Below are 16,289 nucleotides of genomic sequence, written 5' to 3'. Positions count from 1 at the left end.
CCCCCAACGTTGGTCCCAGCACTGGCTTGGGAGTCAGGGACCTGGGTTCAAATCCTTGCTCTGAGTGACCTTGGGCATGTGATGCCCTCTCAGGGCCTCATTTTCCTCTAAATATCTAAAATGAGGGTGTGCACCGTACCCACCTCACAAGGCCATGGTGAGGTCGGGCTGGTCAAGTGCTCGGTGATGTGCCTGGGCTTGGACCCAGCAGAGGCAGGAGTACTCCTGACTCTGCCTTCTGCCCTCTGCCCCCTGCCCCGTCAACTTTGCCAGAGCCATTGGGCACCCCCCAGAGGCCCACCACCCAGCGCCCACTGCCCAGCACCCTCCCCATCCTCTGCTTCCAACCTTCTGGTGTGATGTGTTATTCTTTCCTCTACTTGCATCTGGCTGGAGGAGCAGAATCCCTTTCTTTTCCCAGGCGGGTTCCCCAGACCCCAGTTAGAACACAGACTTCACTCCCTGAACCCAGAGGACGTGGATGTGGCTGGGCTCCCCTAGTCCAGAGGCGGCCACAGCCTGCCAGACCCCAGCTCCCTCTCTGACTGCAGCTGCCACCAGCCCCTCCCACCATTTGGGATAGAATCTAGCCCCTGGGAGCCAGCAGCCTGGTTCCGTTCAGGGAAGGGCAGGCTCTGGAGTGACCTGTGCCTGACTCCCACTCCTGGGCCTGCCAATCAACTTCCCCGGGTCCACCTCCTCCACACAAAAGTGAGGATGGCACCATCAATGCCCCAGAGACTGGGGATTGTGCCAGGTGATGGGGTCACAGGTTGGGCCCCCACCTGGTGCTGCAAGGGTAACTGAGGTCCACTCCTTCCTGCAGCTTAGCCTTGAGAGCAAAGAAAGACGCCAGACAGGGGAATGAGGTTTTATTCAGGAAGAGCTCAAGACGGGAGGGGAGCCCCTGGGGTCACACTCTCTCAGCCACTTGAGACCAAGGTTCATGGGACGCTAGAAACTAATGACTGCAGGCATCTGAACTTCCTTGGAGTCATCTGTGGGGGACACAGGGGCGGCCTCAGAGTCACCTGAGGTGGGCATGGGGGCAGCCTCAGAGTCACCCATAGGGGGATGGGGGCAGCCTCAGAGTCACCCGAGGTGGGCACGGAGGTGGCCTCAGAGTCACCCGTAGGGGGCACGGGGGAGGCCTCAGAGTCACCTGAGGGGGTCACGGGGGCAGCCTCGGAGTCACTTGTGAGGGGCACAGGGGCATCCTGAGAGTCACCCATTGCAGGGATGGGGGCAGACTCGGAGTTGCCTGTGGGGGGGGGACAGGAGTGGCCTTGGAGTCCCCTGTGGGGGGCATGGAAGTGGCCTCCTGGTCAGTCACCGTGGGCAGCACTAGATAGGTGAGGGTCCAGTAGCACATGAATTTGGTTCTCAGGCTCCGCTTCATGGAGCTGCTGTTCATCTTCTTGGTAATCTCCAGGTAGCCGCCGTTTTCTGTAGTGTAGGGTTCCCAGTGTGTGGGCACAGCCAAGTGGCCCATGTTGGGGTCCCTGCAGAGTGAGAAGAGGCTGTGCAGGGGCTGGGGACTCCCCGGGGGCTGAAGCCTTGCTCTGCACCTGCACGCCTGAGCCATCCCCGCCCTCTGAGCTGGCCCTGGGCACCATGCCCCTCACTCCATACTGGGCACTGGCTGTGCACGTGCACGGGCTTGGGGCTCTGCCAGTAGCTCTTATCTCGTAAACACACATGGATTCCGATGCAGGGGGAGGTTAAGTGACTCGCCCAAAGTCCCTCCGCTGGCAAGTGAGGGAACAGGGTCTTGTTGTGGGAGGCCTTTCTCGGCTGTGGCCTTCCGCCCTGCACTCAACCCATGCTTTACCCTGTTTTGGCAAAGTTGGTCCAGTAGGCGATCATGGCCTTAGAGACTGTCCTGTCTTGGGGCTGGTAGCCCGGGGGGGGGGTGGCAAAGGGCTCCCCAAAGATGTACTGGATCTCATCCCTATGGTCTGCCTCCAGCCATTTGGGGTAGATGGGCATCTGAGAGGGATGGGAAAACAGGTAGGTGTAGGTCTTGGCACCCCTGGAGGGGAGAGACAACCAAGCAGGCAGGGTGCTCACTGGGGACCGATCAGCCCAGAGACCGGACTTGGAGGGAGGTCCCGGGCAGTGGGCAGGGAAGTGTCTGGGAAATTCACATGAAGAGATGGAGCTTCTTACACCCAGGGAAGGGAAAGCTGAGAACCAAATTCATGGATTCATGGGTTCCGCAATTTCAGTTGAATTTATACTTCACCTCCACAAAACATTGTGAGGCACCTTCCTTCTAGAATTCGGTATCAAGAAATATTTTGCTCTCCAAGTGAATGTGCATTCTTCAATTAGATTGGACAAGGTATAGGTCCTCAACTGTTTCCCTTTTTGTCTTGACTGAAAGGAGGCTCACAGCTAAATGTACTCCTTAGTTGCTGCAAAGCTTTCATCCTAGACTTCTAGGTATACTTTTATCTTCCTATCTTTTTCGTATTCCTAACATTTTTTATTTTTATTATTTATTTACTTCTTTATTTGAGACATAGTCGCACCCTGTTGCCCCTGCTGGAGGGCAGTGGCATAATCTCGGCTCACTTCGGCCTCCACCTCCCGGGTTCAACTGATTCTCCTGCCTCAGCCTCCTGAGTAGCTGGGATCACAGGCGTGCACCACCATGCCTGGATAATTTTTGTATTTTTAGTAGAGATGGGGTTTTGCCATGTTGGCCAGACTGGTCTCAAACTCCTGACCTCAAGTGATCCTTCCACCTCGACCTGCTGAAGTGCTGGGATTACAGGCATGAGCCACTGTGTCTGGCCTTATTTTTAATTATAATTGGCTATCATTACATGAAGATTTTTAATGTGGTGGTGGGCTGAAATTATGGGCAAAGTTGAGGCCCATAAGAGTCAGTGGATAGAAATCATTGTCCAGTGTTCTCTCAATGCACACAGCGTGGGGAATGGAAGGTAGCTCAAGAACTCTCCAGTGGGAAGGACCATGGGGTGCAGGGCTGAGCAGGACAGAGGATCATAGGGTTTGTAAACCCCCTGTAGTCTGGGAGATAAAAAGAGGCCCTCAAGTCTTGCCTGGCCTCAGCAAAGTGGATCAGGCAGGCACAGGTGGGGACTCAACACCACTTTCCCAGACAACCCAGACACCTGAGAGCCACCCACAGCGAGGCCTCGGCTGGAAGGTGCAGCACCCCAGGAAGGCCCCCAGGAGCCACCCGCTGTCCAGATCCTCACTTGGCATTGGCTCTGTGCTGAGCCAGGGCAACCTCGGTGGGCACCAGGAAGAGGACATCGGTCTCAAAGTCCACCACAGTCTTCTTCTTGTTCTCCTGGGATGGGTCCTGGGCCCAGGACTCAGTGTAGACATCAAAGGTAGTCTTGGCACCTCTGAGCCCCTTGGTGATTGTGAACCCACTGACCAGCTTGTAGAAGTCCTCCCTGGGGGAACCAAGTAGGCACTGACACTCAGCCTGTGCCAACAGGAGGGTGTGTGCGTACCCACCCCGACTGGTGCTAACTCCCTTACTCCCAATCCTCCACCCAGTGCCTTCCTCCTCCAGGCCGGCCCCCTCGCCAGTGCTTTCCCGGCGGCCCTCCAGCACGGGTCGCCCCTGGGTCCTGTGCCCCCTGCTTACTCGGTGACTTTCTTGTTGCCCTTGTTGATGGCAGGCATGTCGATGCTGGCGAAGATGTGGCCGTCCATGTTGTTGGTGCCTGCTATATAGTCGATGTCAGCGGCGTTGGCGTACAGGTTGATGGGGTCATCGGGGATGAAGTCTCCATCAATGACAGGGACGAAGCCCAGATAGTGTATTATGGAATCTGGGTGGGAGAGCCAGCAGGTTAGCAGGTTCTTGTACCTTCCAGTTTCCCCTGAGCCACCCCTTGCCTCTCGGGGCTGCAGTTGGCTATGTCCTCCCTTCTCTGATCTATGGACACTTGGGGCAGGGTTGATTCTGCACCATCGGGGGCATCCTGTGCCCTGTAGGATGTTTAGAGCATCCTCGGCCTCAACCCACGAGGTGCCAGGAGCACCCCCTCCCCAGCCGTGACAATCACAAATGTCTCCAGGCCCTGCCACACGTCCCCAGGCTGAGAGCCACTGTCTAGGGCCAGATCTGTCCTCTTCAGCGGCAGCCCCTCCCTCTCCTCTCTCTCTCTGCTGGGCCTGAATCAAGAAGGAGGAAACTTAGAAGCCACTGAGGGAACTGATGGAGAAGGAACTCCCTCTCTCAGGGCTGGGTTCCAGTCCATCAGCCAAAAATGGTGCGAGGTCTGCATTGTACTCCAGATCCCTGGACGGGCCCCTAAAGGACCTAGTTGCTGCTGAGGCAGACGGGGCCTGGCTGTCACTGGGCCCAGCACAGCAGGCTTTGCTTCCAGCGGGGCCATGAGGCTTGCTTTGTTTGGGCTTGTTCAGCCTGAGGGCCTCAGGGTGGGGAAATGGGGAGGGGTCGTGATGACCTGCCGAAGGCCTCTCAGCACCCCAAGAAGAGCTCGCCCAAGAAGAAGGTGACCTCTCCTTTGAGTCAGGAGCCCAGGACCACTGCCCAAACCTACAGGTCCCAGGGCCAGGGAGTGTGGAGAGCAGGCAGCAGAAGTGGAGAGAGGAGTCCCCAGGGCCTGAGACACAGCAGGCGGCACGACAGTGTGGTTGGGATCTGGGGTCCCCTGTGTGACTCCTGCTGGGGGCAGGGACTGGGCCGGGCACCGACACCGGCTTCCTGTGGGGCTTGGGGTTTCTGTGGCTTCTTCTTCACAGGCAGAGAGGGCGGAATTTATGGATGCCTCGAGAGAGCTCCTGCCTGCCGGCTCTCTTTCTGGAGGGACGTGGACCCGGGTATGGAGTAGCCCGGCTTTCAGGCTTCTGCACAGGAATAGGAGGTAGCAGCTGTGCGATGCTGGGCAAACTGCCTGCCTGCCTCTCTCCACCCGTCTGCCTGCTCTCCACACTCCCTGCCCCTGGACCCGTTTCCCCTTCTGTAAAATGGGAACAACGTCGCCATCAGAGAGGTTGGTAGGTGGGATCACCAGGCTTAGCAAACGCAAATTCAAGAGGCCCAATTACATTTGAATTTCAGGTAAACGGTGAATTGTTTTTTAGTATGTTTCATTTTTTTCTTTTTCTTTTATATTTTTTGAGACAGAGTCTCGCCCTGTCACCCAGGCTGGAGTGCAGTGGCGTGATCTCAGCTCACCGCAACCTCCACCTCCCAGCTTCAAGCAGTTCTCCTGCCTCAGCCTCCCGAGTAGCTGGGATTACAGGCACCCACCACCACGCCTGATTAATATTTGTATTTTTAGTAGAGATGGGGTTTCACCATGTTGGCCAGGCTGGTCTCCAACTCCTGACCTCAAGTGATCCACCCACCTGGGCCTCCCAAAGTGCTGGGATTACAGGTGTGAGCCACCGCGCCTGGCCCATATAAATTTGTTACAAATATTGCATGGGACATACTTACACAGCAGTTCTTGGCAGTTTATCTGAAATTTAAATGGAATTGGGCATCCTGCGTTCTACCTGGCACCTATCCCCATAGAAATGAGCGTGAGTGCCCGGGATCTGCTGCGGGGCTGTGCTGGGCTCTCTTTCTCAGCCTGGCCCAAAGTTTCCAGATCTGATTGAGCGGGAGAGCAGCAGGACCTGCCCCTCTGCTGGGCTCTTACCTTCGCGGCACTCGCCACTGCCCAGGAGCAGGTGAGGCCCAAGACAACCAGTTGCAGGCGCCCCATGGTGTGTGTCAGCCTCTGGGTAGCCCTCTCTCTGGGCCTCGGGTATTTATGGAGCTGGATCCAAGGTCACATGCTTGTTCACGAGCTCTCAGGCACCCCCTCCCCTCTACCCCCTCAGGTGCAGGGAGATCCAGTTTTCCCAAAACCCACAGTGCACCTGTGCAAGTTACCACTTACCTGGGAGCAGAGGCAGGTGGCAAGGTGGCAGGTGGTAAGGGGGATGGTGGGGCCGGGCAGGGTGCACAGTGCCCTGCCTTCTGGTTTGTTCACAGGGCTTGGTGTCACTGTCAGAGAAAAGGGCATACTTTGTCTCTATGTCTCCATGCCCTGCTTGTCCCCTAGGTCCCCAGAGGGGCTTCAGAGGGGACCGAGCACGTGACTTCTGGGACAGAGAGGGTGACATGCTGTGGGCCCCCACTCAAGTGGCTGACCTTACCTGTATGAGCTTTTCCTGGGGCCATGGAGCGAGCAGTCCAAGCTGGGTGCAGGTCCCAGAGCAGCACAAAGCAGTCTCATTCAAGGGTGGGGAGATGTCACCATCCAGCCTGATGTGTCCTGAGAGGGAGGACTAGAGGCTCAGGGGGACATGGTGTGGGTGGGGGATGGGGAGGCATCTAGCCCAACCATGTGGGTTTCCCTGAGGAAAGAAAGGCCCAGCCAAGGCCCTGGGGCACGCCCAGGCAGAGTGACAGAAGGGGAGGGAAAGAGGCCAGCGGGAGGGAAGGGAGAAGGTCGTGTGAGGTTGTGGAGGAAGAGGAGGCCACTCGTATTTTCTGTGAACAGGTATTACTCCTGCAGCCAGGAAAGGCTCTGAGACGTGAAAGAACACCATGAACAAAGTCTTCAGATGGGGCCTGTAAGCTCAGCCAGTGTGAGGTCAGCCTCACCAAGACACTCAGTGGCAGCTCCAGCCACCGCCCAGCCCTCTGCAGTGATGGGGACAGGGCGAGGGCAGCCAGAGCCTTCCCCAGCCCCCCAGGAGACTTGGAGCCTGTGCTTCCCACACCAACCACACCCCTGTTCTGCCACCCTTGCGGCCGGTGCCAGGGACCAAGTGGACCTGCAGAGCCACGTCTGTCCCTCTGTCTGTCGACGACAGCCAGTGCCCAGCAATTCAGGCCTAGTGGGCGAGGGAGGCTGGGGAAAGGAGGGAGGATGGGGAAAGGAGGGAGGCTGGGGAAAGGAGGGAGGATGGGGAAAGGAGGGAGGCTGGGGAAAGGACTGGGGCGTGGGAGGAACTTGGCCACAGGAAATAAGGGGCCTGCAGGCGGCTGGGGCGCCCCAGAGCAAACGCATTTGCCTCAGGCCTTTGCCTGGCTACTTTAGTTCTGAGAACCTGCTCTAAATAAAGGAGGTAATTCTGAACTGGGAGACAGGCCCTTCGTGCTGGAGGATATTCACTGCAGGGTTATTTACAGTGGCTAAGGAGGAAACGGGAGGGCAGAGGGGAGGCTGCAGGGAGAGGAAGGAGGTGGGGGAGAGGGCTGGGGCAGGAGAGAGGGAAAGGAAGGCCCCACTTTTTATATATATACATTTTTAGAGCAAATTTAGATTCACAGCAAAATTAGAAGAAGGTTACAGAGATTTCCCATATGTCTTCGCCCCATCCCAGTCTCCCCCATTATCAACATTCCCCACCAGGAGGTACAGCTGTTACACTTTATGAAACCACATTGACATGTCATAGTCACCTGGAGTCCACAGATTTGGGGTTTTTGTTTTGTTTTGAGACAGGGTCTCGCTGTCACCCAGGCTAGAGTACAGTGGCGCAATAACAGCTCACTGCAGTCTTGAACTCCTGGGCTCAAGGGATCCTCCTGCTTTAGCCTCTCAAGTAGCTGGGATTACAGGTGTGTGCCATCACACCCAGCTAATTTTTGTATTTTTAGTAGAGATGGAGTTTTGCCATGTTGGCCAGGCTGGTCTCGAACTCCTGAGCTCAAGTGATCTGCCTGCCTCAGCCTCCCAAAGTGCTGGGATGACAGGCGCGAGCCACTGCGCCCAGCCCCTAACCTAGTTTTGGCCATGCTCTGAGCCCACATTCTTTGTGGAACCTCAAGATGGTATCTAAGCTCTGTGCTCTGTTGGGAAGTTGGGTCTTCATTTCAAAGGCTCCCGTGTATACGCGTTAAACAAAATATGTATGCCCTTTCTCCTATGAGACAATCTGTCAGTGATTTTTCAGTGGTCCTTCAGAGGGAGAAGGGGAAAGCTCTCCCTTGGTCCCCACAGTATCATCCTGAATAGTTTGAATGCTCTAAAACCCCCCTGGGCTCCATTGATTCATTCCTTCCTCACTCAAATCCCTTGAAGCGGCTACATTGTCTGGTCTACATACCCGGGGGTTTTGTCGTCATGCACCAGGAAAATTTAGGACAGGGACAAACACAAGGACTTTAGGAGCGGAGGTTTAATAGACAGAAGAGAAGAAAAAGAGAAACATCTCTCTCTTCTCCAAGCGTAAAGGACTGGTGGGCAGCAGACACGCTGAATTTTATATTCAGGTTTGTCCTTGCCCAGCCCTGCCAGCCGACTGTAGGAGCAGGAGAACTAAGGAAGGAAAAAGGAAGCAGATCAAAGGCTTAAGAAAAAGGCGGATCTGTTGGCAGCAGCCCTTATAGAAAGAGAAATTAGCGATGTGAGAGGATGTGGACACAGATGTGGATGTGGAAGAGTTCAAGTTAGACAAGGATTTGAGAGCTGACCAAGGCTAGAGAGGGATCAATGTGAGAGATGCAAAAAAAAAAAAAAAAAAAAAGGCCACTGGAAGGAGCCCAGGGGGGTTTTAGAGCATTCCAGAAGGCAATGAGGGAAATGGCCAAGACCACAAGACAAAGAGGCCATCAGCCAAGGGCTGCTGTACCTTGGAGGAACCAGATACTAATCTGATTGGGCTGGCAGGAGCTGAAGGACGTGAGGACTGGGACAGACCGGGCTCCTTCTCACTGGGCCTCCAGGAGGCTATGGTCACATTAGAAGTGAAGGCAGCAGGATTCTGCCGTATCTGGATTCCAGATTTCTCACTGAAGGCTAAGCTGTTACATGAAGTTACAAAAAGAGGAGAAAAGGAACCCCTCCTCTGGGAAACCGAACAGGAGAAGGAGCCATGCCTTGTGAAAACTTGCTTATAGACTTTACCGAAATGCCCCGTGCCGGAAGCTATGGGTATATGCTAGTGTTTATTTGCACCTTTTTCAGGATAGGTTGAGGCTTTCCCCACCAGGACAGAAAAAGCACGACAAATGACTAAATACTGTTAAAAGATATTATCCCCAGGTTTGGACTGCCTGTACCTTTACAGTCAGACAATGGGCCGGCATTTGTAGCTGAAATAGTACAAGATTTAACAAGACTTAAAAATAAAATGGAAGTTACACTCAGCCTATCGGCTGCATAGTTGAGGAAAAGTGGAATGCATGAAGTGGACACTCGAGCAGCTACTGAAGAAATATTGCCAGGAAACTCATCTGAGATAAGATCAGGTTTTGCCTATGGTCTTCCTCCGAGACAGGTGCACCCCCACCAAACTGAGTATTTACCCTGTGAGGTTTTGTTCAGTTGGCCAACCCCAAATCATAGGTCAAATTAAAGGTGATCTCCAGGAACTAGAGGAATTAACCTTAAGAAAGCAAATGCAGGCTTTAGGAATGGCCATGCAAGAGGTCCATGGCTGGGTACAAGAAAGGATGCCTATAAGCCTGAGAGACCCAGTACACCCCTTCAAACCTGGAGACTCTGTTTGGGTTAAAAAGTGGAATCCAACTTCTCTAGGACCCATATGGGATGGGCCCTATACTGTAATCTTGTCCACTCCCGTTGCTGTTAAAGTTGCAGGTGTTATGTCTTGGATCCACCACAGTCGGCTGAAACCAGCAGCTCAAGACAAGTGGACCAGCCAGCAGGACACAGATCATCCAACCCAGCTGATCCTGAGAAGAGAACAAGCTGCTGCTGAGGACAACCGCCCTGATCTGGTCACTCAGGAGGCTGACCAGTCAACGCACGGCTGAAGCTTAAGGAGACAAGCCCCGCTCTAGTCACACACTCGAAGCTGACTAGTCTACGCACAGCCGAAGCTTGAGGACTCGTCGAGCAAGTAAATGTGGTTAGAAATCTTAGGACTAGTAGTTTTCCTTATAATACTAACTGTTTTACTATTGTTCTGTCGCTGTGCTCAATCTCCCCCACCCAGGCAAGGCCCTCTTCTGTCCTTGCTGGATACGAATATGTTGTACATTGTTTTGCTGTTATTACCCCCCTTGACCATGCTAAAAGAAGTACCCTTAGAAAGGTGTCCCCATTGTACACACACTACAGGGTCGGGAAACAGTATAACTAGGACTCTATTATACTATACTTATTAGGAGTGTACAGGGACTCACCTAGGAACTTGTACTTACAATCAGATCACCTATTCAATTTGTGACCCAGGAAATGGCCAGCCTTATATATGCTATGACCCTAAGTCTTTACCTAGGACTTGGTTTGAGGTTCACATTGAGTCGAAGAAAGGAAGTCTTACAAGGCAAACCCAAGCCTCTAACCCCCAGGGGGGGCTATAGCCATATACTTTGATATTTGTCAGTTAACATCCATGAACCCAACCTACCTCACAATCTCTGGTCCTACAGGGTACTATACAAACTGCCAGTACAAAATTGTATGTGCATACCCTGTTTGCCCCTCCAAGGCCCTAGCAATAGCTTGCTGGAACTGTACAACACAGTTCACTGACCGATCATCACTGAGGCTAAAGCCAATCTTGCTCATCAAAGCGCCAGCAAAACCGGATTGTAAGACAAGCATTTGCAATCCTGTAAATCTTACTATCTTATAGCCAGATCTACCTATATGGACTCCAGGTTACTCCATGGCATTACAAAGCAGCAGTCAAAAAGCTAAAGTAAATTTGTATATTATAAAGAGGACTCAAACCAAGAAGTAATCCCAGCAGCAATTCCGAGTCTTTAAGTCATTCTATGAGCATATAAATCAAAAGTTGCTGAGCCTCCCCCTTTAGCCAAAAACCTATTTGCTCAGATGGCTGAAAACATTGCTGGCAGCCTAGGCATCTCCTCATGTTATGTTTGTGGAGGGACTAACATGGGAGACCAATGGCCTTGGGAAGCAAAAGAGTTAATGCCTCAAGATAACTTTACTCTGACTGACTCTTCCCGCAAACTGAGTCCCACAAGTTCAAGCGTCTGGCTCTTAAAAACTTCTATTATCGAGAAATACTGTATTGCTCGCTAGGGAAAAACTTCTACAGACCTACTAGGTGAATTAACATGTTTGGGACAGCAAACATGTTAAAAAATTAGGAAAAACTTTATGGCGAGGCAAAGATAGACTTAAACCACCTCATCCAAATCCATTCTCCCGTTTCTCTTTTCTGAGCCACACCTGGTGTCACCTTGAAGCTCCAAACACCTGGCAAGCACCCTCTGGTCTCTATCGGATCTGTGGGCCACGGGCCTACCGACAGTTACCAGCCAAATGGACAGGGGCCTGTGTACTTGGAACAATTAGGCCGTCTTTCTTCTTAATTCCTCTAAGACAAGGAGAAGCCTTAGAGTATCCTGTCTATGATGAGAACAGAGAAAGATATAGAAGGAGCGCAAAGAAAGACATAGCCATAGGGGACTGGAAAGATGATGAATGGCCCCCATAGTAGAATAATTCACTACTATGGGCCTGCTACCTGGGGGGAAGATGGCTCATGGGGTAACTGTTCTCCTATTTACATACTGAACCACATCATAAGGTTACAGATAGTGCTTGAGATCATCACTAATGAAACAGCAAGGGCTTTAGATCTATTAGCCCAGCAATCTACAAAAATGAGAAATGCTATCTATCAAAATAGATTAGCTTTAGACTAATGCCCGGGAAGAAGGAGGATGTGGGAAGTTCAATCGAACTAATTGCTGCCTGGAAATTGATGACAATGGAAAGGCAATTATAGAAATAACTGCAAGAATGAGAAAATTTGCCCATGTTCCAGTTCAAACTTGGAAAGGGTGGTCTCCAGATTCTCTCTTTGGAGACTGTTTTTCATTTTTCGGAGGGTTCAAGACTTTAATAGGAGTAGTTCTGGCTGTACTAGGAAGTTGCCTAATACTCCTTTGTCTCTTACCTCTCCTTGCTAGAAGCATTCAATCAACTATAGAGGCAATAGTAGCTAGGCAAACTGCCACTCAGCTGATGGCTCTGCATAAATATCAACCTTTGTCCAAAGAAGAAAACTTGTCTCTTCACGCAGAATTAAGTAACAGTGAGGCCTTCTATTAAACTTCTTTTATAAAAGGACTCGAAGCGGGGAAAAATGTAGTGAGGGTTAAAACGAAAAAGAAATAAGTTTTCCTCTGCTTAGCAGCTCACTTCAAGGACAGTTATAAGATAACGCTGTCCAAAAAGCCAAGGCCAAAGGAATGAGCTCCAGACAGCCCCCCACCTCCAGAGCAAGGTTGAGGAAAAAAAGAGAGAGAGACAAATTCCTTTACTGTTACTCCTTTCCCTGGCCTCTTAAGCATGACTGTGTTTTACAAATGTTTGTATTTAGCCAGTTCTCATTTTTCTTTTGACACAGCTACAAGGCCACCAGCTAGGCAAGGCCACAAGTTATGCACTCTATGATTGACTGCCTTTGTTTTACTTTTGTAAGCCTGCTTATAAAAACCCCACTCTGTCTTTGTTCAAGGCTCACCTTTTTGGATGTGAATCCACTGAGCCGGTGCATACCTTAAAATAAATATCCTCCTGTATTCATCTGTACTGGTCTCTAGTCCTCAGCGTCCCGCAACATTAGACCTGAAAAAAATTCCATTGTCTGGATGTATTGTATCCATTCACCTGCTGAAGGACATCTTGGTTACCTCCAGGTTGTGGCAATTATGGATAAAGCTACTATAAACATCTGCTATGTTGACCAAAAAACCCAAACTGTAAAATATTTGAAGAGATTTATCCTGAGCCAAATATGATTGACTATAACCAGAGGCACGGTGTCAAGAATTCCTGAGAACATGTGCCCAAGGCAGTTGAGTTACAGCTTGGTTTTACACATTTCAGGGAGACATAAGACATAAATCAGTAATGTGAGAGGGTTTGGGATGGCTTACAAATCATAGGTGAATTCAAAGATTTTCTAATTAGCAATTGGTTGAAAGAGTTATTATCAAAAACCCTGGAATCAATAGAAAGGAGGATCTTGGTTAAGTTAAAAGGTTGTGAAGACCAAGGTTCTCTTTCTTTTCTTTTCTTTTTCTTTCTTTCTTTCTTTTTTTCTTTCTTTCTTTCTCTCTCTTTCTTTTTTCTTTCTTTCCTTCTTTCTTTCTTTCTTTTTTTTTTTGAGACAGAGTTTCACTCTTGTTGCTCAGGCTGGAGTGCAATGGCATGATCTCTGCTCACTGCAATCTCCGCCTCCGGGGTTCAAGCAATTCTCCTACCTCCACCCCCTGAATAGCTGGGATTACAGGCATGCGCCACCACGCCCAGCTAAATTTTTGTATTTTTAGTAGAGTTGGGGTTTCTCCATGTTGGTCAGGCTGGTCTCAAACTCTTGACCTCAGGTGATCTGCCCACCTCGGCCTCCCAAAGTGCTGGGATTGCAGGCATGAGCCACCGTGCATGGCCCAAGATTTTTGTTATGTAGATGAAGTCTCATAGATGGCTTCCCTTAGAGACAATAGATGGCAACTGTTTCCTCTCAGACCTCTAAAAGGTGCTGGACTCTTCAGAAATGACCTGGTAAGGGAAGGAGATTCTCTACAGAATGCAAATTTCCTCCACAAGAGACAGCTGTGCAGGGCCATTCCAAAATATGTCAAAGAAATACATTTTGGGGTAAAAGATTTCAATTTCTTTCGTGACCTGCTATCTGTCATGTGATGCTGTACTACAGTCAGGTTGGAATTTCATATCTTATTTCTACAGAGTCTGTTCTGTCAGTCTTCAGATCTGTTTTAAAGCTGGTCAGCTGTGCCTGAATTCCAAAGGGAAGAGAGTACAATGAGGCATGTCCGACCCCTACTGCCCATCATGGCCTGAACCTTCAGGTCCCTTTGGGTTCCCCTGGCCGAGAGGGCATTCCATTCAGTCAGTTGCCAGGCTTGGAGTTTTATTTTTGGTTTACAGCTATAAACATCTGTTTGAAGGTTGGGTAAATCCTCAGGAATCTGAGTGCTGGATCACATGGAAGAAATAGGCATTATTTTTTGGGAAACTGCCAAACTGTCTTCCAAAGTGGCTGTACCATTTGTTATTCCCAACAGCACTGAATGAGAGCTCTGGTTGCTCCACATCCTCGTCAGCATTTGGTGTTTGGCCAATTTTCTGGATTTTGGCCATTCTTACAGGTATGCTGTGGTAGCTCACTGTTTAAATTTGCGTTTTCCTGACAACATATGATGTGGATATCTTTTTGAAAAAAATGAAGATGGGGTCTTGCTATGCTGTCCAGGCTGGTCTTGAATTAACTAGACTCAAGAGATCCTCCTGCCTTGGCCTCCACACGTGATGAGATTCCAGGTGTGAGCCACTGCACCCAACCTAGGTTAACTTTTCAGATGCTTATTTGCCACCTGTATAGCTTCTCTGGTGAGGTGTCTGCCTTTGACCCATTGTGGAATCAGGTTTTTAAAATTTATTGAGTGTTAAAAGCTCTTTGTATATTTTTGGATAACAGTGCTTTATCAGATGTCTTTTGCTAATGTTTTCCCAGTCTGTGGCTTGTCTTTGTTTTCCTAACAGTGTCTTTGCAGAGCAGAAATTTTTAATTTTAATGAAGTCCAGGTTACATCACACAAGGCAGAATTGCAAATCCAACACAGGTCCCAACCAATGCTGCCGCTCCCCAGCTGTGTGGCCTGGGCCCGTGCCTGCCTCTCTGAATTTCACATTTCCCATCAATACCTTCACTCAGCAAAACTATGGATGAGAAGTTCATGGCACAACAAATATCAGGGTCTACAGTTACTGTTTACAGGTTGCTCTAAAACGAACATTTAAACTTTGTTTTCAGGCAGAGAAACATCCGCTTAAAAGTCCTAGGTAGGGGCTGAGCACAGTGGCTCACGCCTGTAATCCCAACGCATTGGGAGGCTAAGGCAGGTGGATCACCTGAGGTCAGGAGTTCAAGACCAGCCTGGCCAAAATGGTGAAAGTCTGTCTCTACTAGAAGGAAAAAAAATCAGCCGAGCATAGTGGTGCATGCCTGTAGGCCCAGCTACTCAGGAATCTGAGGCAGGAGAATAGCTTGAACCCAGGAGGCAGAGGTTGCAGTGAGCTAAGATCATGCCATTGCAGTGAAACTCAGTCTCAAAGAAAAAAACAAAAAGTCTTAGGTCAGTGTCTACATCTGCATGATTAAAAAACCCCAAAGTTCTAACTGTGTATCGGTAGATGGCTTAACCATAGAGTTACTTAAGGGACCTGGAAGCACAATTGTTTATTCTGTGGGATAATTTAAGGAGAATGAGCAAACCGATCTTAAATGATCCTTAGTAGTCTTAATATTTTATCATGTATTACTTTATATAATTTATAATTTGTTATTTAAATTCATGTACTTTAAATATAATTTATATGATTTATTGCAATATCTTTTTTTTTTTTTTTGAGACGGAGTCTTGCTCTGTCGCCCAACCTGGAGTGCAGTGGCGCAATCTCAGCTCACTGCAAGCTCCGCCTCCTGGGTTCCCGCCATTCTCCTGCCTCAGCCTCCCGAGTAGCTGGGACTACAGGCGCCCGCCACCGCGCCCGGCTAACTTTTTTTGTATTTTTTAGTAGAGACGGCGTTTCATCGTGTTAGCCAGGATGGTCTCGATCTCCTGACCTCGTGATCCGCCTGCCTTGGCCTCCCAAAGTGCTGGGATTACAGGCGTGAGCCACTGCGCCTGGCCTATATCTTATATTTCAAAACTAGCATATGTATGTTATAGGAAAAAGAACATAAACAATTATGCTGGTGCTGTCGAACCCAGACTTTCAGCATAGGCAGAGAAAGAAACAAGTGTAAAATCAGAGAAGTAAAACCTGACAGTCTTACAACTGGGAAATACCTGTATGAATTCACACTTTTATTATGATTTGAGATGGTGCCTTGCTCTGTTGCCCAGGCTCGAGTGCAGTGGTGCGATCTCGGCTCACTGCAGCCTCTACCTCCTGGGCTCAAGCAATTCTCCTGCCTCAGCTGGGACCTCAGGTGCGTACCACCACACCTGGCTAATTTTTTGTATTTTTAGTAGAGATGGGGTTTCACCATGTTGGCCAGGCTAGTCTCCAACTCCTGACCTCAAGTGATCCTCCTGCCTCGGCCTCCCAAAGTGCTGGGACTACAGGTGTGAGCCACTGTGCCCGGCCTCATACTTTATTCATTTATTTTTTTTACTGGTTAAAAAAAAAATACTTATTTCCTGGCTCTGTCTCTTCCACAGCCCTAGCAGTAAAGAAATCCCAGGAGCAAGCACCACCCCTGGTGACCAGATTGGGGTCTCTAAACACCATATTCACACCGACGAAGGAGTGCACCCTGGGGAGATGGTTGGGCCGGGCCCATGG

The 16,289-nt window shown here is 50.2% G+C and overlaps 2 protein-coding genes across 2 annotated transcripts; one reads left to right on the top strand and one right to left on the bottom strand.

The window, feature by feature from the left end:
- Positions 1 to 1,171: 1,171 nt before the first annotated feature.
- On the bottom strand, positions 1,172 to 6,190 carry LOC129043552 (bile salt-activated lipase-like). Its single transcript, XM_054500202.1, has 7 exons — positions 6,166 to 6,190; positions 5,907 to 6,013; positions 5,664 to 5,766; positions 3,632 to 3,818; positions 3,231 to 3,434; positions 1,832 to 2,032; positions 1,172 to 1,502 (listed from the first exon to the last, which is right to left on the bottom strand). Exons 1-7 carry the CDS (start codon positions 6,188 to 6,190, stop codon positions 1,172 to 1,174), a joined length of 1,158 nt encoding a protein of 385 aa, XP_054356177.1.
- LOC134737943 (uncharacterized) lies at positions 6,189 to 7,055 on the top strand. The gene is given in 5 exon segments (XM_063650140.1): positions 6,189 to 6,211; positions 6,410 to 6,711; positions 6,714 to 6,835; positions 6,837 to 6,865; positions 6,938 to 7,055. Coding segments are annotated over 5 exon segments (594 nt in total).
- The last annotated feature ends 9,234 nt before the right edge of the window (positions 7,056 to 16,289 follow it).

Source organism: Pongo pygmaeus, chromosome 13 (genome assembly GCF_028885625.2).
Source record: "Pongo pygmaeus isolate AG05252 chromosome 13, NHGRI_mPonPyg2-v2.0_pri, whole genome shotgun sequence".
Taxonomy (NCBI): Eukaryota; Metazoa; Chordata; class Mammalia; order Primates; family Hominidae; genus Pongo; species Pongo pygmaeus.
The sequence above is the reverse complement of the archived record's forward strand: the minus strand, read 5'-3'. Positions and strand labels throughout refer to the sequence as shown.